The following is a 26,002-nucleotide window of genomic DNA, read 5'->3' on the forward strand; positions in this document are numbered from 1 at the left end:
CCTGTGGCTTTGACTGTTAAAATATTGCAACCTGACAAAATAGAATACTGATCTGATGTAGGCTACTCTAGTAATGCTGAAACTAGCGCTCACAGTCTCAATCAGAATTACACGTTCATCCACGTTACTCAAACGTCAGATTTCTAAGTGCTTAGACATTAACTCCGCATTTTTGAGGTTAGGCATTAACGGTGAAATGTTAAGGTAAGGGTTGGGATAGGCTTAAAACAGAAAGTGTTACATGACATTTGATACGGAAACTGAATTACAATCAATCTGTCATATATAGAGAAACTGTAAGAACTTCACCTGTGAAAATAACCAGTAGCCTACTAACTCTAGAGACAGAATTTAATATCAGGTCCAAGTTACTTTTTTTTATAATTTGAAAATCTTTAATTTTAGTATTTAAAACAACTACTCATTCAATTAAATACAGTCAAAAAAATGTTTTTGAGAAAGAGATGGTGAGGTGTGCCATGAAGACTAACCTGCTTTTTTTGAAATGGTGAAAAAAATATTAAACAGACGGAGAATGCAATGTAAGTGATCTTTAAAAAGTAATCCTTCAGCCCAAAAGACAAAACATCTACCCTGTGCTCTTCATCAACAAAATTATAATTAACCATAAAAGTGCAATATCACAAATAAAAGGAACAAAATCAATTAATTTCAATTCACACTTGTACAATCAGTGCAACAATTACAAATATTTCATAGATATACCAGTGAATCTTGATAGTTTAAAAAGTGTCCAAAACACAACTTGAAGTCATTTCCCTGTCTTGGTGAGACATTTTGTAAACAGATTCAGACGTTAGCTTTAAATTTGGTTAATATGCTTCACATAACATTTTTAAATAAATCATGAAGAATATTGCATCAATACGATCAGCATCCCAACAATGCACACTGAAAGTTAACTTTTGTCCCTACACTAATCATAAGATGTATTTTAAATATACCTTGCCATGTAAAAATTAGACCAAATACACCCACCCAGACAACAGGGAGTGATTTAGACTTTTTTTAGCAGCATATTACACCTTTTATTAATCAGAATTCCAAAGTAAAAAAACGAATTATGTGGCTTAATTAGCATAAAGTGGCAGCTCTTTCTTTAGTATGTTAATGTAACCATAACGTGGTTAAAACTTGTTAGTGCATAAACATATCAACAGGGGGATTCCCCTTGGCACAGACCAAATTGGACAGGTGGAGAATGCATGTTTGACTGAGTGCTGACCACACCTCACATACCCAATCATGAGGGCGTTCTACACAAGGTTGTTATTCCCTATAGTTTGGTTGACCTGCCTTCTCAATTCCCCAATAATTATTTGTGTGGCAGTGAGTGACCCCAACCAGCAGGGTCTATCTACATTGCCAGCTCTTCTTCTTCTCTGAATCTCATCTCTCCATTCATCCCTCTCTCAGTAGCAGCCATCCCTCCAGCTCCCGTCTCGTAGGGCACTCAGGCTGGACAAGCTCTTAGGAGGTGTCAATAAACTGGGGAAAAGAAGATCAGATTGAGATGAAAAATAGGAAATTATGATCCCAGACAACAATAACCTAGTTTTGAGCTTGTTGGCGCTCCCCTTGTGTCCTATAGTAGCCTACCTGCGTGTGGGTTGGGCGATCTTGCTTCGAGGTGTGGAGCTGGTCCCAATAAAGGAGGCGGGGCGGGGCAGACTGCTCCGGGGGGGTGTAGGAGTGCCCCCAACCCCCACGGCTGGTTTACTGGGGAGGGGGATGCCGCTCAGGGACTGCAGACTGGTGGAGGTCGGCATGGTAACTGGCCCCTTCACAGTGGGGCTGACGTAGGCTGTGGCTTTGAGAGGTTGCCGTGACAACGACTGGAAGTTCCCCACACTCTGGACTCTGTTCTGCAACTGACCGGGTGAAGGGACTAGTGGGGAGAGGGTTGACAATAGATCATATACAGATTAATGGATTGATATAATAATATTCATGTTTTCCTCAGATGTACTGTATAATGTATGGACTACCTACTTAGAATGATCATTTTCAATTTGATTAATTTTGGACAGTCAATCAAGCCCTGCAGTTTAATAGTATGTGTATGGTCAGAGCTAAAACAAAGAAGAAGACGGTATCTCACTGGAGGACTGTAGCCTGCTGGCCAGCCCATTGGACGAGTCGAAGCTCAGACTGTTCCGAAGGGTGGAAGGAGAGCCGATGTGATTGGCTGGGCTCAGTGGACTAGGCACACTGGGAGCCCTGAACAGGTTGGGCATGCTCCTCCTCAGCTTATCTAAATAGAATGTGCATACACACACACACAATATTCCTGTATGAATTCAAGGCCACAGATCTAGATGACTAAGACTTTATCATTTCAGATTCCACATAGAGCCCTCTTCAAGAGGAATTACGTGCCACTCACTAGTCTCTCTTGAAGAACACCAGTGTTGAGGCCCCAAAGAGAAACATCTCCTGTAATCTCCTGTAATCTCACCACCAATCTCACCATTCAGTGTCCCTCTCCAGTTCAGCTCCCAGAACAGAAACAGAATAGCCTCCAAGAGCTTACGGATCAGTCAGTGTCTCAAGAGGCTTACAGTGAGCACATCCCTGGTAGTCTGCCAGTACAGTCAACAGGCTAGGGAAGTACCTACGGTAGTAACTAACGAGTGGGTGACCTTAAAATGACCTCTTCCTCCATTAACATAAACAATGACAAGTTGAAAACAAACCTAGAAATAGATTAGTATAACTTTCACAAGAGGGCCATCATGTCGTGTGTCAATTATTTTTTAGCCCTAATAATATTGTACTTTGTTGTGAAAATGTTCCATCAAGAAAACAAGGCTTGTTTGAAAAATGTACTCATATCTGCATTCCAAATGTGATCCCCAAAATATATAGCGAACATAAATACACAGAAAACACAAACATTATTAGAAGAGAGTCTTGTTAGAAAGTGTGAGATTTCATAAATTTAAACAGAGGGCCAGGGTTGAGTCCAATAGACACCGATCAGAAGAACACACACACACAAAATGGAGGAGTCCAGTGCAACTACCCCCCCAAAAAAAAAAAAAAAAAAAAAATCTCCCATTTTCTCTAATGAATGCAACCCAAGTACCTGCATGGGCCAGGCCTGCTCACCTGATCCAGGCCTGAAGCCCTGTTGTTCGGGTGTGTAGGTGCTGAGTGTGGGGCTGGCCTGGGGTGGGGGCTGATAGGAGAATCCTCCAGAGGGGTACTGAGGGCTGGAGGGGCTGGAGAGGCTGGTTGTGCTCCTCCTCCAGTCCCGTATGCTGGAGAAGGTGTGGGAGTGGGAGAGGCCGCGCTGCAGGGTGGGTCCCACACGGGTCAGACAGGGCTGGGGAGGAGGTAGCTGCCCGTACTCTTCCTCATCCTCTTCCTCCTCCAGGTCAGCCTCGCCGTTGTGCTGAAGGGAGAGGAAGGAGAAGCTGGCGCTGCGGCGGTTGATGGAGGTGGTGGCGTAGTCCTGACGAAGACCTGAAGGAGGGGGAAATACGGACAAGCGCAAACACACAAACACGCACACGCACACAATCAATCGTCACCTTCTGCGCCTGAGGTTAAGGTTAATAAAGCCTGGATGAAGCCTGAGGTCTTGTATCACAGGTTACAGTGTTAGAAGGGAGAGAAGGACAGAGGAAGATAAGGACAGAGAGGAACAATAAAGGGCAAGAATATGGCCAGGAATCCAAGACCACTTGAACTGACCAGGAACAACTCTTGTCCATATTTTTAATCTTGGGGCCTAGAGTTATTCCCTTTCAGGTCACCTGCTCAATAGTTAATAATAATAGTTCTGATTTATAAAGCATTTTCCACACTTTTACATAGAAAGGGGGGAAAACGACAACAGTTTTTAATAAAGGGTGAGGGACTCACTGTCCTCCTGCAGACGAGCCATGACCTGGACGTCAACAAGGTCCTGCAGCTTGTATCCCTGCGTGATAGAGTCATCCTCCAGCTCGGAGGCACTGAGCTCACTGTCCATGGAAGACTGGGGGCTGAGGAGGAACCGCCGGAGGCTGCGGCCTTCAGCACACAACAACACAGTTCAGAGGTCAGATCACAGACAAATTACATTGCAGAGATTTTACATTAACAATGAACACAAAGAATACTGACCAGATGAAAAGCAAGATTAGTTTAGATAGAGGCACACTGGCAGCAAAAAAACATCACTCTCCCTTTAAGAAACATTGCCGAGTCACTGTTCGTAGGGAGGCCACGTCATGGAATTGTGCCTTTGGTGATAGAAGCACCAGAAATCACAGACAAAGCTAGAAAAGGCCATATTGTGTTTATGGCCACTCTAAGCCCTCATGGCCATTTTCCATTATGGCCGCCGACCAGATCCCACAGGCTCGACCTAGCTGTGTGACATGTGGCGCTTCCTTCACCAAAGGCACTATTCCACTCAAGTCAGTGCGATGGGGAGGGGACAATGTTGAACTTCACATGGCAAACACCTGAAGTAGCAGAAACTGAACACACACGGAAACACTCCTCTAGCCGTGACAAATGATGACCTTGGGGGCTTCTCAATAGTCTATAACGGCTTCCTCTCCTCTCTTCTTGTGTCCACCTCTAATCTGATCTTACAAGACAGCCAGTAGGTGAAACTCAAGGTGTTTCACCAGTCCATATGTCTAACATCAGCAGGAACGAAGGAGAGGAGACAAGGAGAGGAAGCTCTTTCAAACAGGCTATTGAGACGCAAACCTTGACATGACAGAGAGACTGAGACAACGTGGGCCAGCGGGGGAGCGAGCGAGGCTTACTGCGATTGGCTGGGAGGAATGTGGGAATTCTCTCAGCCTTCCCTACAGGAGTCAGGGACAGGTGGAGGAGAGGTTGGAGGGGTGAGGAGAATGAGGCTGATGGAGGGAGAAATAAAGGGAGGGGACAGAGACAGGATAAAAGGGAGAGAAAGAGAATCATGGAGAGTTGTTTCAATGAAGAAAACAATTTAACTATTGCAATGAAGAGACTGTGGTATTTTTTTCAATCGTGAAATAACATGTTTAAGAAGTAATCATGGATGGAGTAACCCTCATGTCTAAGAACCAGGGGTTTTCCTCACCTGGTGAACTGATCAGGAGTGTTGAGTTTCTGCTCAACACAGCCCAGGATTTTTCTGCTCAATATGGCCCTGTTTCTGCTCAATATGGCCCTGATTCTGCTCAATAGGGACAAGAGATTCTCCTGATCAGGTTGCAAGGATGAAAACCCCCCTAGTTCAACTAATGTCATATGGTAATATTATGGAAATATGTACCCGTGTCACATAGTAATCTGTGTGTGTATTTACCAGGTCTGTCAGCGGGCGGAGGGGTGGGGCAGGACCTGGAGAACGAGGCACTGAGGGGGGACACTCCAGCTACACGTCTCAGGGGGAGGGCAGGGGAAGAGTGGCTGGAGAAGACCCCCCGCCACCTATGGACTACGGAGGTAGGAGGGAGGGAGGGAGGGGAAAAGGCAATGTCATACTCTATCGGACCCCAAAACACACACAGCTGTCAGTGCTTTCCGGGCCCCTCACAAGGAACAGAGGTCAGCAGTGTGAAGCGGTTGTTTACCTCACACCCAGCGCGTCACATTGCTGTGACAGACACAGAACCACTATTCAGTAGCAGCCAGGGAACACATCTGCTGTCCAATGCCCAGGAGACAAAGCTGCATTCACAACCTCACACACACACTGCTCAACCCACCCATTCAGCACGGGCCAGAACCAGGGACGGAGCAGCGACCACACACACCTTCTGAAATATATTCATAGAGGAGACCTACAGGAATGAACACCAGCTTAGCATATTTACAGAAATCTATCGAGAGGAGATGTGGTGGATCAAAAGAACAAAGAGAGAGGAGAATGATTAATAAATGTTGCAGAGCTGAGAAAGCAAATCATCTCTCTCTCTCTCTCTCTCTCTGTGTGGTGGTTCGACTGTGAGCTGTTCAACACAGCGCTGCATATATCCCTGCACCAGATAGAGTGGGGTTATGTTATACCTGTCACTGAGAATATAAACCACTTAGCAGCATCGAGGCGAGGTGCCTTTCATGTAAACACGGTAACCATGGTTACCCCTCTGGTTGCCGAGGGAGGCCCTGTAAACGTAGCAACAGGCAGATAGTAGGTCAAGTGTGAAAGCAGTGGAAGGCTTTTCCTGCAGTTACAGCTACTGTGGAATTAATATACAGGCTTCTAGTATAGATCCTTACAGCAATATATTGTAGTAAAATACAGGTAACTGCCAAAATAAAGGCAACACTAGTATGAGGGATAAAAGTATATTTTATAAGTATTACACTTTATGTTGTTGTTCCCTTTATTTTGGCGGTTACCTGTAGTTCACTGATGAAATGGCGACAGGTAGCCTAGTGTTTAGAGCGTTGGACAGTTGCGGCCAGTGCTTCACCTCTCATTAAGAGCTTAGAGGACTAGAGCAGTATTAATACAGTACCTTCAGCACAGACCGTGGGAGACGTCACATTTATTCACTGTTTCACACCACAGCTTCCTCTCAGACATGAACCCAAGGTCCACTCTCTCAGTGGTCATTAGACACCATGGAATGTCTCAGGAGTAGAGGCATTAACCCTGACGTTACCGCTAAATTCCCAGAGTTGGCCACTCACACCTTCACTTCAGGGCCTCTCATTGGACCCGGTCACCTCTCTACTGCAACCCTTCTTCAGGTAGATGCTGTGAATTAGAATGTGATCTCCATCGCCGAACCAGGTGAAATGAACGCGCTCACTGTCATAACCATGGTGCGAATGTGTGGGTCTGTAGGTTGGTATACGGCTGTCTTTTCAGGAGTGACTGCGCTTGTGCGTGATCACCGTGCGTAGCTTAATGGCGCCGGTCGTGTGCGTAGTTTAATGATACCAGCACTGTGGGTAGTTTAATGTAGCTGGTGCTGTGTGTGACTAGTGACTGTCTGGCAAGGTGCTGTACTTTTATCTCAGAGTCCAAAATAGTCTGGAGTTGGCTGGTTACATAATCCTGAGAGACTTGAGGACCTGTTTCACACTGAGCTCAAGGCATCACAGTGCCCCCCCCCACCACCTCCATGTACCCACACACACAGTAAAGTAGAATCATAACCATCTGTTGAAAGAAAGTCTTTGAAAACTAAACGTTTTGTCAGGTTGATAGAAACCAATGGTCTATTATATAGCCATCCATCTATCCACCCTTTTCGGTCCCTAGTTTCCACCCCTCCTCATACCTTGGTCCAACCTGAGGCACAGTGAGCGGGCCGACTCCACCTCTGTTCTGGGGCTGTCAAGGACCTGTCTGCTCCACTGGAGGGGGGTAACAGGGCTCTCCCCCCACAGCCGGGCCTTGGCTGACACATACAGCCTGCAGGCAAGACAGGATGAGAGCCAGAAGAGGAGGAATGAAGAGGATTTTACTGCCCTATAGTCCCATATCAACCCTTATGGGCCTATAGGGAAGCCTGGTTTCAGATCAAGGATACATTTTCCAGTTTTACTATGATCCCAAAAAATGTACAGCAAGCCAAAACCTCACTTAGGACCTGAGAATAGAATCATATTGATTGTAGCCAACAAGTGCAAACCATGGCCCATAGTGTGGAGCAGCCAATTCTGACTGCAGTCCAAAATTGGTTTTGGGCACTATAATGGATTTGACATAATAAAGATCGAGTCACAAGTATAATGTCACATTTTATCAGCGGGTATTCTTATGCATACGTTTTACCACTAAAATTATAGCACTTCTTGAGTCCAGTCGTCCACCCCAAAGTCGACATGGCTCAGACTGATGCCGTCTAGCCTCCATTTCAACAGGCACATTTTCAGAGCACAGTGGCCGTCTGCTCAATCATAACCGTTGACTATGATAACTGCAACACATCGATGATGTGTTTGCTAAAGAAAAATCGAATGATATTGGAACAAGTGTCAGCTCCATATTTCTGTCCAATTTGCCCCGAAGGTGTGGCTTTGTTGTCGTATATCATTCCTACTGGGATTTGAGTCTCATTTGCAGGTACATCATTATTTTCCATACCAGAGTAACAGTCACATATCCTAAAAACAATTAACAGAACACTGCATCACCATCGTATATGACAGATCAATTGTCATATGCAAATAAGGACTGCAAGTTTCAAAGAAATCTGTCAGGTTAAATTTGCAACCTGTCAACTACATTATACAAACCATTGGATATTGTGGAATAGTTACCAGGTAGCTTCAGAGTCTTCAATTGAGAATAGAGCATCTAGGTCCAGAATGTCCACCTCATCCAGAACCGTACGTTCCATATAATCAGCCTCGTTGTCGAGAGCAGTATCAACATAATGCGAATGTAAATATTCGAACGGTTCATCCAACGGGAAAAATGACTCCAAGGAAGACTGGCACAGTAGCGTCGGTAACGGGCTAGGTATGCAGTAGCTCCCGGCCATGTAGGCCGGGGAGGGAGGTAGAATGTGGGGGTTGCCAGTGCAACCGTTCGCCCGCGTCCTCAATTGCTCATTTTGCCGCTCCAATTTCCGAACCAGCTCTTGGAGCTTTTTCACCTCCAGTTCTGCGTTCGCGGCATTGCTGTTGCCGTTGACATCCGTCATTATCTTGGGGTTCATCACTGCTGCATCCATTGGATGGAAAAGTACAAATACCCGATATATGTTTTATTAAATGGTGGACGGGGTAAGCTACACTCGGTCTCAGCTCACCCGTTGCCCACACTGTGATTTGGGTATGGGTTGTATCTCGCTTGCTCTAGTGTCCATCAGGACTAGAGCTTTCAGAAGTCACCCAATAAGGGATGGTGGCGTGCTACAGACTGTCTCCACCCCCAAAGTGCTGAATCCACCGCGGGAACTGTTGCCTAATTAGTGATTTCAGGACAGGTGCGTGCAAGCGTTCTCTCCTCAAACTTCACAGTTGTCACATTGATAAGTGACAATTATTTGTTTGACCACAAAGACAATGCACAACACATTGTTCTTGTCCGTAACGAAGGAGCAGACGGCCACTGTGCTCTGTGAAAATGTGCCTAAAGAAGATGCAACATTTTTGTTTCAAATATATTTATTAAAACAGAGAATGAGAGATTACGTCCGAAGTGAAAATATATTATTTGATCATAGCCTACCTTTTGATAACACAAGATATTGGCTAAACCATTCATATTTTATCTACAAGCATACACAGTTGACTTCATTGATATATACATAAAGATCTATTTCATTGAATAATAATTTCACCAGCCACTGTACATATTCTACAACCGCATGCTCAGAGCGCCCATGCATCTTGAACACTCCCCTGGTTAAACCAGGGCATTTTATGCGCATTTATCGCCCTCCTGTGGTGTAAATTGAGACGGCAAATGATGGTACTGTGGTGACTTTGTCCAATTTAACGCAGGAGTGAAAGTTCTGAAGGCACGAAATATAAAAACAGAATCTGCACCGCAGGTTTCAGCACCATGGACAGCGACTAAGGCAGAATCCCTAACGTGGACTTTCAGCACCCCATGACAGTGGACAGCGCCTGGTTAAAGTGCAGCTTTAACGTTACCGGCCATTATTTTTTTTTATATGGAATAAAAAACAGCATATTATAGCAAGGTATATGAAAAACAACATTTTATTTTCAATATACAGACAAAGACAATGGACAGGTGTGTTGCCAGAGATGGCCCTCTGGTGGAAGAAAAAAAACATTACAGCCTATATGGAGTTGGGTATCCTGCCCTCACATGGACAGAACCCCTTTGAATTTGTACATGCATTTGAGTCATGTACTTGGTGGCTATTTCCAGATCTAAAACACCTTTAGGGGACATATAAAAGGCTACAATAGGGGTTGGATGAACAATTTGTCCACTTACTAATTAATAGCAGTTCTGATCTCAGAGGAAGATAATGATGAATATGCTGCTGTGATTTCCCTGTGTCCAGTTCTATTCTGTCCTCCACCTCAGCATTTCTTCCAGGTGAACTTCCTCCTCGCTCCCTCCTGGCCCGGCTTCTTCCTCTCCTTAATTCTGGGGTCAGGGGTCAGCAGCCCAGCTGAGAAGGAGGCAGAGCTGCAGGTCAAAGGTCAAACCAAAAATAGTACAATACATCAACGACAAAGCAACAGAGGAACAGCGACCAGTGTTGTTCATTTGATGTCAATTAAAACGGTCCTTCCCTCAACACATATCAAAGCTGCAGGCTAAAGTTAAATCTACACTTGGTTTCCTCTATCGTAATCGCTCCTCTTTCACCCCAGTTGCCAGACTAACCCTGATTCAGATGACCATCCTACGCATGCTAAATTATGGAGACATAATTTGTAGATTGTTAGGTAAGGGTGCTCTCGAGCGGCTAGATGTTCTTTACCATTCGGCCATCATATTTTTTAATTTTTTAAATTTTTTAATTTTATTTTATTTTTACAGGGACAGTGCACATTAATCAACGTTTCAGTAAAAGTGCCGGTTTTAGCCAGCCGGCTAATTTTCAACCGCAGTCCCTGGGCAGGTTATTAAAAACAATTACAATATAGACAATAGCACCATAGACATAGCAACATAGCAACATAGCAACATAGGACAAGCAAGACGTAGCATACAGACAGAGCAACATAGAACAAAAAGCAGCAAGACAAAATTCATAAAAGCAACAAAGTGTTTCCATACCTCACAAGCTACAGACAACATGGAAAGCGGCAACACACAGCTAGGGACCATGTTCACAAATCTGATTGACCTGTAGCCATGTCTTCAAGCATTTTGTGAAAGTGTGATATGTGATGCAGTTATGTGTGTCTGATGGCAGTGTATTCCAGACATGGGAAGCTCTCACAGAGAATGCAGATTTACTAAAGGTGCTTTTCCTTAGGGGAACTATACAGTCACCTCTCATGGCAGACCTAGTGGATCTGCTGCCATATGTCTGGGTTTTCTGTTTAACAAAAATACTGAGTGGAGTGGGGGCCAGGCCATTAAGGATCTTGAATACACAAGATTTTCCCAACTCAAGAGCTCATGTTTTCTAAGGATGTGACAATGATGATGGCTATTGGGCTTCCTATCAAGCACTTTGAGAGCCTGTTTGTAGACAGACTGAATAGGTTTTAATGTTGTACAGCAAGCTTGGGCCCAACTAGTCAAGCAGTATGTTAAGTGGGGGAGTATCATAGATTTGAAGTACAGTTTTGCTACCTCTGTAGTCAAACAATTTCGTATAAATCGGAAATTAGCTAGATTGAATTTAGTTATTTGAATTACCTTTTTCACATGCTTTTTAAAAGAGAGGTTGGAATCAAGTATGATGCCAAGGTACTTAAAATCGGATACCACCTGGAGCTTCTCCCCTGACACATAGACATCTGGCTCAGTAGCATCTGTTGCCCTTTTTGTGAAGAACATGCAAACAGTTTTTTTCACATTGAGATGCAAACACGAGTCACAGAGCCACTTTGTAACCTGGACCATTACAGTAGTGAGTTCTTGTGCAGCTTGTTGTTTGCTCTTTGCATGCACATATATCACTGTATCATCTGCATACATTTGAACTTCAGACCCAGTACAGACAGAAGGCAGATCATTAATGTACAGGCTGAACAGGAGGGGCCCCAGTATTGACCCTTGGGGCACGCCCACATCATAGCTACGAGTGGGCGACAGCTCATTGCTCACTCTGACACACTGAGTTCTGCCTTCAAGGTATGATTTCATCCATCTCAAGGCATCAGGGGAAAAGTTGAACTTGGACAATTTTGTGATGAGAATCTCATGGTTAACAGTATCAAAAGCCTTCCTTAGGTCCAGAAACACAGCCCCAACAGCACCCCCTTTGTCCATCTTGGACTTCACATTTTCAGAAGAAAGCAGTTGGCCGTTTCTGTGGAGTGTTTCGCTCTGAAGCCAAACTGCATGGAGTGTAATGTGAAGGGGCTGTTGTTGAGGTGGGCAATCAGTTGTTCTGCTACACACTTTTCAACAACCTTTGACACCACAGGTAGTATACTAATGGGCCTGTAGTTACTCACGTCAGCAGGGTCGCCTGATTTAAAGATGGCCGTTATTATGGCCGACTTCCATACCCTTGAAACACACCGAGACCAATAGATGTGTTGGTGACCTTAGTAATGGGGCCAATGAGTGACTCTTTGTAGTTTTTAAGAAAGGTAGAGTCCATCCCAAACACATCTTTGGCTTTAGAGTTCTTTAGTGAGCTAATCACCTTGTTCACCTTTGACTCAGAAACCTCCCTTATGATGAAGACAGGTTGAGTGTCATTCACTAGCACTGAGCCCAAGAAATCAGTGGAGGGGTTCTGTGTCAGTAACCTGACAGAGTCAATAAAGTAGGAATTGAAGGCTGTTGCTATTTCAACTGCATCCTGTGTTAGATTGTTATTCACCATGATTTCTAGTCTTTTTGCAGTGTTACTATGGTCTTTCCCTGTTAACTTTTTTAGATTCTCCCATATCAATTTAGAATTTCCCTTTGCTTCACCAATTATGTTAATAAAAAAGTTTGCCTTGGCCTGTCTGAGTTCTTTTATCACCTTATTTCTCAGCATGGTAAACCTACGTCTGTCATGCTCCAATTTAGATTTTAGGGCTGTTTTTAGAGCATAATCTCGTTCTTTCATCAATTTCCAGATTTCTCCATTTAGCCGAGGAAGAGTGCTCTTTTGGCCAGGTTTGGATTTGATTTTCTTTAGGAAGCCATTTATTGTAGTCTGGATTGTGGATAGAAAAACCTGACTATCAGCTTCCACGTCTGTATAGGACAAGAGATCATTCCAGTTTATTCCCTTAATTGCTTTTTCAAAATAGTTTAATTCACTCTTAGGTATTCTGAGTTGATCCGGCATTCTAACAGTAGAGAGGTTAAACCTGCTCTTAGACAGCTTTCTGGCTATAAGTGTCAGATTATGATCAGACAGCCCAGTAACCATATTGAATGATTTAGTCACTCTCTCTGGTTTATTACTGAACACCAAATCAATCTGTGTTTTAGAGCAACAAGTCACCCTGGTTGGCCCTTTAACTAGCTGTGTAAGGTCAAAGGTATTAGTGATCCGTTTGAGGGTTTTCCTACAACACTTGTCTTCATAATTAATGTTAAAATCTCCCATTAAGATGACATCCTTCCCAAAATCACATTCCCTAAGCATGGTATTAAACTGATCAAAAAACACACTTTTGGTGGAAGGTGGCCTATACATTCCAATGAGGGTAAAAGACATTTGGGGAGACAGTGTAACGTTCAGGCCGATACATTCTAGTTCATTATCACATGACCACTCAATTTGTTTACATCGGATATGTTCTTTAATGTAAATCATCACACCCCCTCTTCCTTCAATCCTGTCTCTCCTGAAAACATTGTAGCCAGGCACAATCAAAGCAGCATATGGAGAGTGTTTATGGAGCCATGTCTCTGAGAGGCAGAGAAAGTCAAGGTTGGAGTCTGTGAGTAGATGTTGAATTTGATCACTTTTTGGAATGACACTACGAATGTTCAAGTGCCCCCCTAGTAGTGCCTTGGGCTTAGCTCGTGGGTCCCAGATGACTCGAGAGTGATTGACACATTGAAAAAAGTAAAAATTTCGATGTTTTCTGACGGCTGGGTTTAGGCCGTTTTGATTAGGGGCAGTTCGGTAGCGCAATTAACAATCCCTCCCGCCTGCACTGGATGCGGGGAACTAATTAAAATAGCTTGCGTACCAGAAGCAGAGTCAGGGATCGCATATAGCGACTCTGGTATGTTTGAAGAGTCAAAATCTATCCTGGAGCAGGGTGAGTCGAGAGAAACCATTTGCCACCAATGCTCCATATAGGACACATCACTGCACTCTATACTCCTCTGTAAACTGGTCATCTCTATATACCCGTCACAAGACCCACTGGTTGATGCTTATTTATAAAACACTCTTAGGCCTCACTCCCCCCTATCTGAGATATCTACTGCAGCCCTCTTCCTCCACATACAACACCCGTTCTGCCAGTCACATTCTGTTAAAGGTCCCCAAAGCACACACAGCCCTGGGTCGCTCCTCTTTTCAGTTCTCTGCAGCTAGCGACTGGAACGAGCTGCAACAAACACTCAAACTGGACACTTTCATCTCAATCTCTTCATTCAAAGACTCAGTCATGGACACTCTTACTGACAATTGTGGCTGCTTTGCGTGATGTATTATTGACTTTACCTTCTTGCCCTTTGTGCTGTTGTCTGTGCCCAATAATGTTTGTACCATGTTTTGTGCTGCTACCATGTTGTGTTGCTACCATGCTGTTGTCATGTTGTATTGCTGCCATGCTGTTGTCATGTTGTGTTGCTGCCATGCTGTTGTCATGTTGTGCTGCTGCCATGCTGTTGTCATGTTGTGCTGCTGCCATGCTGTTGTCATGTTGTGTTGCTGCCATGCTGTTGTCATGTTGTGTTGCTGCCATGCTGTTGTCATGTTGTGCTGCTGCCATGCTGTTGTCATGTTGTGTTGCTGCCATGCTGTTGTCATGTTGTGTTGCTGCCATGCTGTTGTCATGTTGTATTGCTGCCATGCTGTTGTCATGTTGTGCTGCTGCCATGCTGTTGTCATGTTGTATTGCTGCCATGCTGTTGTCATGTTGTGTTGCTGCCATGCTGTTGTCATGTTGTATTGCTGCCATGCTGTTGTCATGTTGTGCTGCTGCCATGCTGTTGTCATGTTGTATTGCTGCCATGCTGTTGTCATGTTGTGCTGCTGCCATGCTGTTGTCATGTTGTGCTGCTGCCATGCTGTTGTCATGTTGTGCTGCTGCCATGCTGTTGTCATGTTGTGCTGCTGCCATGCTGTTGTCATGTTGTGTTGCTGCCATGCTGTTGTCATGTTGTGCTGCTGCCATGCTGTTGTCATGTTGTATTGCTGCCATGCTGTTGTCATGTTGTATTGCTGCCATGCTGTTGTCATGTTGTGTTGCTGCCATGCTGTTGTCATGTTGTGTTGCTGCCATGCTGTTGTCATGTTGTGTTGCTGCCATGCTGTTGTCATGTTGTATTGCTGCCATGCTGTTGTCATGTTGTATTGCTGCCATGCTGTTGTCATGTTGTATTGCTGCCATGCTGTTGTCATGTTGTGTTGCTGCCATGCTGTTGTCATGTTGTGTTGCTGCCATGCTGTTGTCATGTTGTATTGCTGCCATGCTGTTGTCATGTTGTATTGCTGCCATGCTGTTGTCATGTTGTATTGCTGCCATGCTGTTGTCATGTTGTGCTGCTGCCATGCTGTTGTCATGTTGTGTTGCTGCCATGCTGTTGTCATGTTGTATTGCTGCCATGCTGTTGTCATGTTGTGTTGCTGCCATGCTGTTGTCATGTTGTGTTGCTGCCATGCTGTTGTCATGTTGTGCTGCTGCCATGCTGTTGTCATGTTGTGCTGCTGCCATGCTGTTGTCATGTTGTGTTGCTACCATGCTGTTGTCATGTTGTATTGCTGCCATGCTGTTGTCATGTTGTGCTGCTGCCATGCTGTTGTCATGTTGTGCTGCTGCCATGCTGTTGTCATGTTGTGCTGCTGCCATGCTGTTGTCATGTTGTGCTGCTGCCATGCTGTTGTCATGTTGTATTGCTGCCATGCTGTTGTCATGTTGTGTTGCTGCCATGCTGTTGTCATGTTGTGCTGCTGCCATGCTGTTGTCATGTTGTATTGCTGCCATGCTGTTGTCATGTTGTGCTGCTGCCATGCTGTTGTCATGTTGTGCTGCTGCCATGCTGTTGTCATGTTGTGTTGCTGCCATGCTGTTGTCATGTTGTGCTGCTGCCATGCTGTTGTCATGTTGTATTGCTGCCATGCTGTTGTCATGTTGTGCTGCTGCCATGCTGTTGTCATGTTGTGCTGCTGCCATGCTGTTGTCATGTTGTGTTGCTGCCATGCTGTTGTCATGTTGTGTTGCTGCCATGCTGTTGTCATGTTGTGCTGCTGCCATGCTGTTGTCATGTTGTGCTGCTGCCATGCTGTTGTCATGTTGTGTTGCTACCATGCTGTTGTCATGTTGTGTTGCTGCCATGCTGTTGTCATGTTGTGTTGCTGCCATGCTGTTGTCATGTTGTGTTGCTGCCATGCTGTTGTCATGTTGTGTTGCTGCCATGCTGTTGTCATGTTGTGCTGCTGCCATGCTGTTGTCATGTTGTGTTGCTACCATGCTGTTGTCATGTTGTGTTGCTGCCATGCTGTTGTCATGTTGTATTGCTGCCATGCTGTTGTCATGTTGTGTTGCTGCCATGCTGTTGTCATGTTGTGCTGCTGCCATGCTGTTGTCATGTTGTATTGCTGCCATGCTGTTGTCATGTTGTGTTGCTGCCATGCTGTTGTCATGTTGTGCTGCTGCCATGCTGTTGTCATGTTGTGTTGCTGCCATGCTGTTGTCATGTTGTGTTGCTGCCATGCTGTTGTCATGTTGTATTGCTGCCATGCTGTTGTCATGTTGTGTTGCTGCCATGCTGTTGTCATGTTGTGCTGCTGCCATGCTGTTGTCATGTTGTGTTGCTGCCATGCTGTTGTCATGTTGTATTGCTGCCATGCTGTTGTCATGTTGTATTGCTGCCATGCTGTTGTCATGTTGTGTTGCTGCCATGCTGTTGTTATGTTGTATTGCTGCCATGCTGTTGTCATGTTGTGCTGCTGCCATGCTGTTGTCATGTTGTGCTGCTGCCATGCTGTTGTCATGTTGTGCTGCTGCCATGCTGTTGTCATGTTGTGCTGCTGCCATGCTGTTGTCATGTTGTGTTGCTGCCATGCTGTTGTCATGTTGTATTGCTGCCATGCTGTTGTCATGTTGTGTTGCTGCCATGCTGTTGTCATGTTGTGCTGCTGCCATGCTGTTGTCATGTTGTATTGCTGCCATGCTGTTGTCATGTTGTGCTGCTGCCATGCTGTTGTCATGTTGTGCTGCTGCCATGCTGTTGTCATGTTGTATTGCTGCCATGCTGTTGTCATGTTGTGCTGCTGCCATGCTGTTGTCATGTTGTGCTGCTGCCATGCTGTTGTCATGTTGTGCTGCTGCCATGCTGTTGTCATGTTGTGTTGCTACCATGCTGTTGTCATGTTGTATTGCTGCCATGCTGTTGTCATGTTGTGCTGCTGCCATGCTGTTGTCATGTTGTATTGCTGCCATGCTGTTGTCATGTTGTGTTGCTGCCATGCTGTTGTCATGTTGTGCTGCTGCCATGCTGTTGTCATGTTGTATTGCTGCCATGCTGTTGTCATGTTGTGTTGCTGCCATGCTGTTGTCATGTTGTGCTGCTGCCATGCTGTTGTCATGTTGTGTTGCTGCCATGCTGTTGTCATGTTGTGTTGCTGCCATGCTGTTGTCATGTTGTATTGCTGCCATGCTGTTGTCATGTTGTGTTGCTGCCATGCTGTTGTCATGTTGTGCTGCTGCCATGCTGTTGTCATGTTGTGTTGCTGCCATGCTGTTGTCATGTTGTGCTGCTGCCATGCTGTTGTCATGTTGTGCTGCTGCCATGCTGTTGTCATGTTGTGTTGCTGCCATGCTGTTGTCATGTTGTGTTGCTGCCATGCTGTTGTCATGTTGTGCTGCTGCCATGCTGTTGTCATGTTGTGCTGCTGCCATGCTGTTGTCATGTTGTATTGCTGCCATGCTGTTGTCATGTTGTATTGCTGCCATGCTGTTGTCATGTTGTGTTGCTGCCATGCTGTTGTTATGTTGTATTGCTGCCATGCTGTTGTCATGTTGTGCTGCTGCCATGCTGTTGTCATGTTGTGCTGCTGCCATGCTGTTGTCATGTTGTGCTGCTGCCATGCTGTTGTCATGTTGTATTGCTGCCATGCTGTTGTCATGTTGTGCTGCTGCCATGCTGTTGTCATGTTGTGCTGCTGCCATGCTGTTGTCATGTTGTGTTGCTGCCATGCTGTTGTCATGTTGTATTGCTGCCATGCTGTTGTCATGTTGTGTTGCTGCCATGCTGTTGTCATGTTGTGCTGCTGCCATGCTGTTGTCATGTTGTGCTGCTGCCATGCTGTTGTCATGTTGTATTGCTGCCATGCTGTTGTCATGTTGTATTGCTGCCATGCTGTTGTCATGTTGTATTGCTGCCATGCTGTTGTCATGTTGTGCTGCTGCCATGCTGTTGTCATGTTGTGCTGCTGCCATGCTGTTGTCATGTTGTGCTGCTGCCATTTGTGCTGCTGCCATTTGTGCTGCTGCCATTTGTGCTGCTGCCATTTGTGTTGCTGCCATGCTATGTTGATGTCTTAAGACTCTCTTTATATAGTGATGTCTCTTGTGGTGATTTTTTTTTTTTTAATCGCAGCCCCCATCCCAGCAGGAGGCCTTTTGCCTCTTGGTAGGTCATCATTGTAAATAACAATTTGTTCTTAACAGACTTGCCTAGTTAAATACAATTTAAAAACAATAGATAATGAAGCTTTCTGAATGATGTGTGTGTCTCGTTAGTCGTGTGTGTGTGTGTAGTACCACTACCAACCTTGTCTCATGGTCTCCACCTGTCCCTCAGACAGAAAGCTCAGCATGGCGCGGAAGATGGCATGGCGTAGCACCCCCGCCTGGCTGGAATGGCCCCCGCCACTCACACTGCACTGCATGTCAAACCTCCCCAGCACCTGGGAGAGGGATGAGGGGGATGAGGGATGAGGGATGAGGAGAGAGAGAGAGAGAGAGAGAGAGAGAGAGAGAGAGAGAGAGAGAGAGAGAGAGAGAGAGAGAGAGAGAGAGAGAGAGAGAGAGAGGAGGAGGGATGAAGAGGAGAGGGATGGGGATGAGGAAGAGAGGAGTAGAGAGAGAGAGACATATTTCCCCCAGATCACACAGATCCACAAAGAATTCGAAAACATATCCAATTTTGAAAAACTCCCATATCTACTGGGTGAAATTCCACAGTGTGCCATCACAGCAGCAAGATTTGTGACCTGTTGCCACGAGAAAAGAGCAACCAGTGAAGAACAAACACCATTGTAAATACAACCCATATTTATGCTTATTTATTTTATCTTGTGTCCTTTAATTATTTGTACATTGTGTATATATATATATATATATATATAATATGACATTTGTAATGTCTTTACTGTTTTATGTGTAATGTTTACTGTTAATTTTGGTTGTTTTTCACTTTATATATTCACTTTGTATGTTGTCTACCTCACTTGCTTTGTTAATGTTAACACATGTTTCCCATGCCAATAAAGCCCTTGAATTGAAAATTGAGAGAGAGAGAGAGACAATAAAGCCCTTGAATTGAAAATTGAGAGAGAGAGAGAGAGAGAGAGACAATAAAGCCCTTGAATTGAAAATTGAGAGAGAGAGAGAGAGAGACAATAAAGCCCTTGAATTGAAAATTGAGAGAGAGAGAGAGAGACAATAAAGCCCTTGAATTGAAAATTGAGAGAGAGAGAGAGAGAGACAATAAAGCCCTTGAATTGAAAATTGAGAGAGAGAGACAATAAAGCCCTTGAATTGAAAATTGAGAGAGAGAGACAATAAAGCCCTTGAATTGAAAATTGAGAGAGAGAGAGAATAAAGCCCTTGAATTGAAAATTGAGAGAGAGAGAGAATAAAGCCCTTGAATTGAAAATTGAGAGAGAGAGAGAATAAAGCCCTTGAATTGAAAATTGAGAGAGAGAGACAATAAAGCCCTTGAATTGAAAATTGAGAGAGAGAGACAATAAAGCCCTTGAATTGAAAATTGAGAGAGAGAGACAATAAAGCCCTTGAATTGAAAATTGAGAGAGAGAGACAATAAAGCCCTTGAATTGAAAATTGAGAGAGAGAGACAATAAAGCCCTTGAATTGAAAATTGAGAGAGAGAGACAATAAAGCCCTTGAATTGAAAATTGAGAGAGAGAGACAATAAAGCCCTTGAATTGAAAATTGAGAGAGAGAGACAATAAAGCCCTTGAATTGAAAATTGAGAGAGAGAGACAATAAAGCCCTTGAATTGAAAATTGAGAGAGAGAGACAATAAAGCCCTTGAATTGAAAATTGAGAGAGAGAGACAATAAAGCCCTTGAATTGAAAATTGAGAGAGAGACAATAAAGCCCTTGAAATGAAAATTGAGAGAGAGAGACAATAAAGCCCTTGAATTGAAAATTGAGAGAGAGAGACAATAAAGCCCTTGAATTGAAAATTGAGAGAGAGAGACAATAAAGCCCTTGAATTGAAAATTGAGAGAGAGAGACAATAAAGCCCTTGAATTGAAAATTGAGAGAGAGAGACAATAAAGCCCTTGAATTGAAAATTGAGAGAGAGAGACAATAAAGCCCTTGAATTGAAAATTGAGAGAGAGAGACAATAAAGCCCTTGAATTGAAAATTGAGAGAGAGAGACAATAAAGCCCTTGAATTGAAAATTGAGAGAGAGAGACAATAAAGCCCTTGAATTGAAAATTGAGAGAGAGAGACAATAAAGCCCTTGAATTGAAAATTGAGAGAGAGAGACAATAAAGCCCTTGAATTGAAAATTGAGAGAGAGAGACAATAAAGCCCTTGAATTGAAAATTGAGAGAGAGAGACAATAAAGCCCTTGAATTGAAAATTGAGAGAGAGAGACAATAAAGCCCTTGAATTGAAAATTGAGAGAGAGAGACAATAAAGCCCTTGAATTGAAAATTGAGAGAGAGAGACAATAAAGCCCTTGAATTGAAAATTGAGAGAGAGAGACAATAAAGCCCTTGAATTGAAAATTGAGAGAGAGAGACAATAAAGCCCTTGAATTGAAAATTGAGAGAGAGAGACAATAAAGCCCTTGAATTGAAAATTGAGAGAGAGAGACAATAAAGCCCTTGAATTGAAAATTGAGAGAGAGAGACAATAAAGCCCTTGAATTGAAAATTGAGAGAGAGAGACAATAAAGCCCTTGAATTGAAAATTGAGAGAGAGAGAGAGAGAGAGAGAGAGAGAGAGAGAGAGAGAGAGAGAGAGAGAGAGAGAGAGACAGACAGAGAGACAGAGAGACAGAGAGACAGAGAGAGAGAGAGAGAGAGAGAGACAGAGAGACAGAGAGACAGAGAGAGAGAGAGAGAGAGAGAGAGACAGAGAGACAGAGAGAGAGAGAGAGAGAGAGAGAGAGTGTTTTTAGAGTTTTAAATCATTTGTTCCACTCCTATTAACTACAAAGACAGGGAAGGGAGTTTTGGGAGGAAGGGGAGGAGGGAGGAGATGGTGAGAAGGGATGAGGAGGAGCCACACGCTCATATTTAGACACTACAGCAGTCACTTTTCTGTCTCAGCATGAAAAAGACAGATGAGGGGTGTGTGTCTGAATGTGTATGTTCTGGCCCACATCCCAGCAGACTAAATGAAAGGCTTATTGCTGACACAGTCAAACCACCGTCACCCTTCAGGTCCTATTAGTCCTGTCTCAGTCTGTCCTCAGCCCAGGAGATAACACACACACACACACACACACACACACACACACACACACACACACACACACACACACACACACACACACACACACACACACACACACACACACACACACACACACACACACACACAGTTGTGTAATTAACGCTGCTATATCCCAGATAAATAAAAGAGGCTATAAACGCAGTGAGGTGCAACATAAAGATACTTTTCAACAGCGTTTTGAGAGTGCACGAGGCACGGCGTGCACGTTTTGAGTGTGCACGTGGCACGGCGTGCACGCTAAGGAAGGACGGGGAGAGGAGTGTGGAAAGAAGCAGGGACTTGTGATTTCTTCGGTGGGAGAGGAAGCACTAACGAGCCATGTCAATCCTCTAAAGCTTCCTCTCTGATTTGTCTCCAACTTCATCAGTACTGGTCTGAAAGCACATGCTATTTGAAAACATTACGGTGGATGTCTACTGGGAAGGGATACGGACCGGTCTTGCAGGACAGGGAAGTAGTGGACATAGTTTGTCCCGTTGATGCTGATGGATCCTGAACCGCTGTCTCTCAGTAGGACAGTACCCGTAGCGGTCTTCCTTCTGCCTGGAGAGACACACACAACTTATTATCCCCGATCTCCCTCTTCTACCATGAAGCCCTGGTCAACCAATGACTGTAGGTCATTCTTTGAAAGGGAAAGATTAGACCCGGGTTTCTGTCAACTGCTTTAAGACAAATGTAAATAAATGCTACTCGTAACATATTGATCCATTGATTGATAAAAGCCCAGTCGTATTAATTGATTGCTGTTTACCATCTCCGGTGCTGTAAGCCACTCCGTGCTGGTCGTATTGAAGGGGCTGGACCTGCTGCTTGGAGGACTGGATCTCCAGCTGTCTGCAGTAGCGCTGGACAAAGTCCTCCTCCACAGAGCAGTAGGACAGAGACAGCAACCTCTCCATCAGCTGGATGAACTGTGCATACTGACGAGAGACACACGCAACATGGAAGAACAGGAGTAGCCCCTAGACGCTGATCTTGGGTCAGTTGATCATTTCCCCGACTAATGGCAAAGGTTAGGATTGGGGGAGGGGAAGCTGACCCTGGATCAGTAGGGGAAACGTCACCCCGGAGCGTAAGTACATAAGCACACACGCCTACTTTCTATTGGCGTTGAGGGCTCTGTTCAGTGTCTAAACAGCATCCTCCTGTGGTGACCAGGTGAACTGCATCCTACCAGTAATACAGTATCTAGCATGCCAACAACCAGGTTTCCAGTCAACCTTCTATGTGAGTTAAGAACATGTCAGATACAAATACTGGAAGGCATGATGGAAACAGCAAAGTTGTCGGTAAGCTTTCCAAATGTTGCAAATATTGATATAATAACCATCATATGGAAGTAAACTTGGAGTCACGACCCAGGAAACCATCCAGTTTATTAGACTACAGATGAAATAAATGATGATGGAGGACCAGGGAGAGGGACCAGTGAGAGAGACCAGGGAGAGAGACCAGGGAGAGAGACCAGTGAGAGGGACCAGGGAGAGAGACCAGGGAGAGGGACCAGATATCTGGACGGCATTAAAAGAGTTCCTTCTTACATCGTGTTCTGAGAGGGTCTCCACCAACAACTCCTCCAGCTCTTCTTTCAGAGAACTGAACACACACACACATGCGTATCAACATTCACTGGTGAACTTGTTTCACTGCTCTGTGAAAACAACTATCCTCACATCTGCTTGGCATCCTGGGTGAAGAGGTCCTTTCCTCTCAGACGGTCCTGGTGCTTCTCTACTGCCAGGGCTTTAGTGAAGGTGTCCTGAATGGGACAGAAGGACACAGACGACCAGATTAAACAACATGGAACACTCTATGGTCTATGAACCTTTCACTCAGTATTAACAATGTGTATTTGTGGTGTATCAAGAAAAGACCCGTATGGAATGCACTGTATACTCTGGAGCGTGTGCGCGAGCACACACACACACACACACACACACACACACACACACACACACACACACACACACACACACACACACACACACACACACACACACACACACACACACACACACACACACACACACACACACACACACACACACACGAGATAAAGAAAGACAGAGAATTCTCCATTATGAAAGCAGATCCCATATCTGTCCCCATCCTTGGCTGGATTTAATTGGGTGGGAAAATTGAATTGGGGAGCACTTGGGCTGAAGCTTACTCCCCCTTTCTCCCCAAGAAGCCGACATGAAGAGCGAGAGGGCGAGCTACTCGCTGTCTGCGGGCACGCTTATCTAAATAGGCATGGAGCCCACGAGCTTGGCATTAGCCCATCAAGCGTGGTACAGTACATTAAGGCTGGTGGTAGAGGGCCCAGACCTGACCCGGACCAGCAGCCTAGCATTATGGTCACGTCCCAAACCCCCCTTCCCCCACGCGACCGGGTGAGAACTAATTTCCCTGTCCATTATTCAGCAGATGTTTGTTTAATTCCTTCTTGATAGAGTGGAGTCTAATCCGCCGCCACTCCACCACAGAGAGACAGAGAGAGAGAGGGGAGGGAGCAAACATCAAGCAAAAACCAATTTGTGTCACAAAAAAATAAGTAATAAAATAATCTTCATAAAAAGGGAGGGCAGGTGGTGGTGTGAGGGGGTTTGGCGTTACACATTTGTGAACACTTGGCCCAACAATGGCTGGGAAATGATTGAGGTATAGAGGCCTGGATGAAAAAGAGGAGGATAGTGGGAGACAAGCCAGTCATACAGAGAGAAAGAGATATAGAAGAGTAATGGATGCCTTCTATACTTGTATTTTATACTCAATTCACTAGTCTAGTTCTTCAAATTCAATAAGCAGCACCCTGTTAGCATGGTTTTGATTTGTCTTCACCAGTGAGCCCTTACATAGTAAAGCTCTGAGGAATATGAGAATGAAATCCTCCAACATCAGAGGCTCCAGAGTCCCGAGTCAGGAACCCCTGGTTCCCCTCAACAGAGGGTAGGGGAGGGGGTAGTCAGGAACCCCTGGTTCCCCTCAGCAGAGGGTAGGGTAGGGGGTAGTCAGGTACACCTGATTCCCCTCAGCAGTGGGTAGGGGGTAGTCAGGAACCCCTGGTTCCCCTCAGCAGAGGGTAGGGTAGGGGGTAGTCAGGAACCCCTGGTTCCCCTCAGCAGAGGGTAGGGGAGGGGGTAGTCAGGAACCCCTGGTTCCCCTCAGCAGAGGGTAGGGTAGGGGGTAGTCAGGTACACCTGATTCCCCTCAGCAGTGGGTAGGGGGTAGTCAGGTACACCTGATTCCCCTCAGCAGTGGGTAGGGAAGGGGGTAGTCAGGAACCCCTGGTTCCCCTCAGCAGTGGGTAGGGGGTAGTCAGGTACACCTGGTTCCCAACAGCAGTGGGTAGGGGGTAGTAAGGTACACCTGGTTCCCATCAGCAGTGGGTAGGGGGTAGTCAGGTACACCTGGTTCCCCTCATCAGTGGGTAGGGTATGGGGTAGTCAGGTACACCTGGTTCCCCTCATCAGTGGGTAGGGTAGGGGGTAGTCAGGTACACCTGGTTCCCCTCATCAGTGGGTAGGGTAGGGGGTAGTCAGGTACACCTGGTTCCCCTCATCAGTGGGTAGGGTATGGGGTAGTCAGGTACACCTGGTTCCCCTCATCAGTGGGTAGGGGAGGGGGTAGTCAGGAACCCCTGGTTCCCCTCAGCAGAGGGTAGGGTAGGGGGTAGTCAGGAACCCCTGGTTCCCCTCAGCAGAGGGTAGGGTAGGGGGTAGTCAGGAACCCCTGGTTCCCCTCAGCAGAGGGTAGGGTAGGGGGTAGTCAGGAACCCCTGGTTCCCCTCAGCAGAGGGTAGGGTAGGGGGTAGTCAGGAACCCCTGGTTCCCCTCAGCAGAGGGTAGGGTAGGGGGTAGTCAGGAACCCCTGGTTCCCCTCAGCAGAGGGTAGGGGAGGGGGTAGTCAGGAACCCCTGGTTCCCCTCAGCAGAGGGTAGGGTAGGGGGTAGTCAGGAACCCCTGGTTCCCCTCAGCAGTGGGTAGGGTAGGGGGTAGTCAGGAACCCCTGGTTCCCCTCAGAAGAGGGTAGGGTAGGGGGTAGTCAGGAACCCCTGGTTCCCCTCAGCAGAGGGTAGGGTAGGGGGTAGTCAGGAACCCCTGGTTCCCCTCAGCAGTGGGTAGGGGGTAGTCAGGAACCCCTGGTTCCCCTCAGCAGAGGGTAGGGTAGGGGGTAGTCAGGAACCCCTGGTTCCCCTCAGCAGAGGGTAGGGTAGGGGGTAGTCAGGTCCACCTGGTTCCCCTCAGCAGAGGGTAGGGTAGGGGGTAGTCAGGAACCCCTGGTTCCCCTCAGCAGAGGGTAGGGTAGGGGGTAGTCAGGAACCCCTGGTTCCCCTCAGCAGAGGGTAGGGTAGGGGGTAGTCAGGAACCCCTGGTTCCCCTCAGCAGAGGGTAGGGTAGGGGGTAGTCAGGAACCCCTGGTTCCCCTCAGCAGAGGGTAGGGTAGGGGGTAGTCAGGAACCCCTGGTTCCCCTCAGCAGAGGGTAGGGTAGGGGGTAGTCAGGAACCCCTGGTTCCCCTCAGCAGAGGGTAGGGTAGGGGGTAGTCAGGAACCCCTGGTT

The 26,002-nt window shown here is 45.7% G+C and overlaps 2 protein-coding genes across 2 annotated transcripts in view; both read right to left on the reverse strand.

The window, feature by feature from the left end:
* Positions 1 to 536: 536 nt before the first annotated feature.
* On the reverse strand, positions 537 to 8,853 carry LOC118383710 (SLAIN motif-containing protein 1). Its single transcript, XM_035770156.2, has 9 exons — positions 8,236 to 8,853; positions 7,251 to 7,384; positions 5,321 to 5,452; positions 4,791 to 4,886; positions 3,892 to 4,041; positions 3,133 to 3,489; positions 2,123 to 2,275; positions 1,621 to 1,909; positions 537 to 1,509 (listed from the first exon to the last, which is right to left on the reverse strand). The coding sequence occupies exons 1-9, from the start codon at positions 8,649 to 8,651 to the stop codon at positions 1,434 to 1,436; spliced, it is 1,803 nt and encodes a 600-aa protein (XP_035626049.2). The 5' UTR covers positions 8,652 to 8,853; the 3' UTR covers positions 537 to 1,433.
* A 777-nt stretch (positions 8,854 to 9,630) lies between these two features.
* The window catches only part of LOC127916600 (28S ribosomal protein S9, mitochondrial-like), a 29,686-nt gene continuing 13,314 nt past the window's right edge, over positions 9,631 to 26,002 (reverse strand). The window contains exons 4-9 of the mRNA XM_052498905.1: positions 23,115 to 23,200; positions 22,983 to 23,037; positions 22,193 to 22,361; positions 21,869 to 21,981; positions 18,491 to 18,626; positions 9,631 to 10,073 (exon numbers count right to left, since the gene is read on the reverse strand). Coding sequence (XP_052354865.1) covers positions 9,982 to 10,073; positions 18,491 to 18,626; positions 21,869 to 21,981; positions 22,193 to 22,361; positions 22,983 to 23,037; positions 23,115 to 23,200 — 651 coding nt within the window. The 3' untranslated portion in view covers positions 9,631 to 9,981. The remainder of the gene's footprint in view (positions 10,074 to 18,490; positions 18,627 to 21,868; positions 21,982 to 22,192; positions 22,362 to 22,982; positions 23,038 to 23,114; positions 23,201 to 26,002) is intronic.

The sequence above is a fragment of the Oncorhynchus keta genome, chromosome 37 (assembly GCF_023373465.1).
Source record: "Oncorhynchus keta strain PuntledgeMale-10-30-2019 chromosome 37, Oket_V2, whole genome shotgun sequence".
Classification (NCBI taxonomy): Eukaryota; Metazoa; Chordata; class Actinopteri; order Salmoniformes; family Salmonidae; genus Oncorhynchus; species Oncorhynchus keta.

Coding starts and splice junctions, on each gene's coding strand:
- LOC118383710 (XM_035770156.2), bottom strand. CDS start 8,651: ATGGATGCAGCAGTGATGAACCCCAAGATAATGACGGATGTCAACGGC. Junction 3,490..3,891: donor GGCTCGTCTGCAGGAGGACA/GTGAGTCCCTCA, acceptor CCCCTCCTTCAG/GTCTTCGTCAGGACTACGCC. Junction 2,276..3,132: donor GGGCTTCAGGCCTGGATCAG/GTGAGCAGGCCT, acceptor CATTCTATTTAG/ATAAGCTGAGGAGGAGCATG.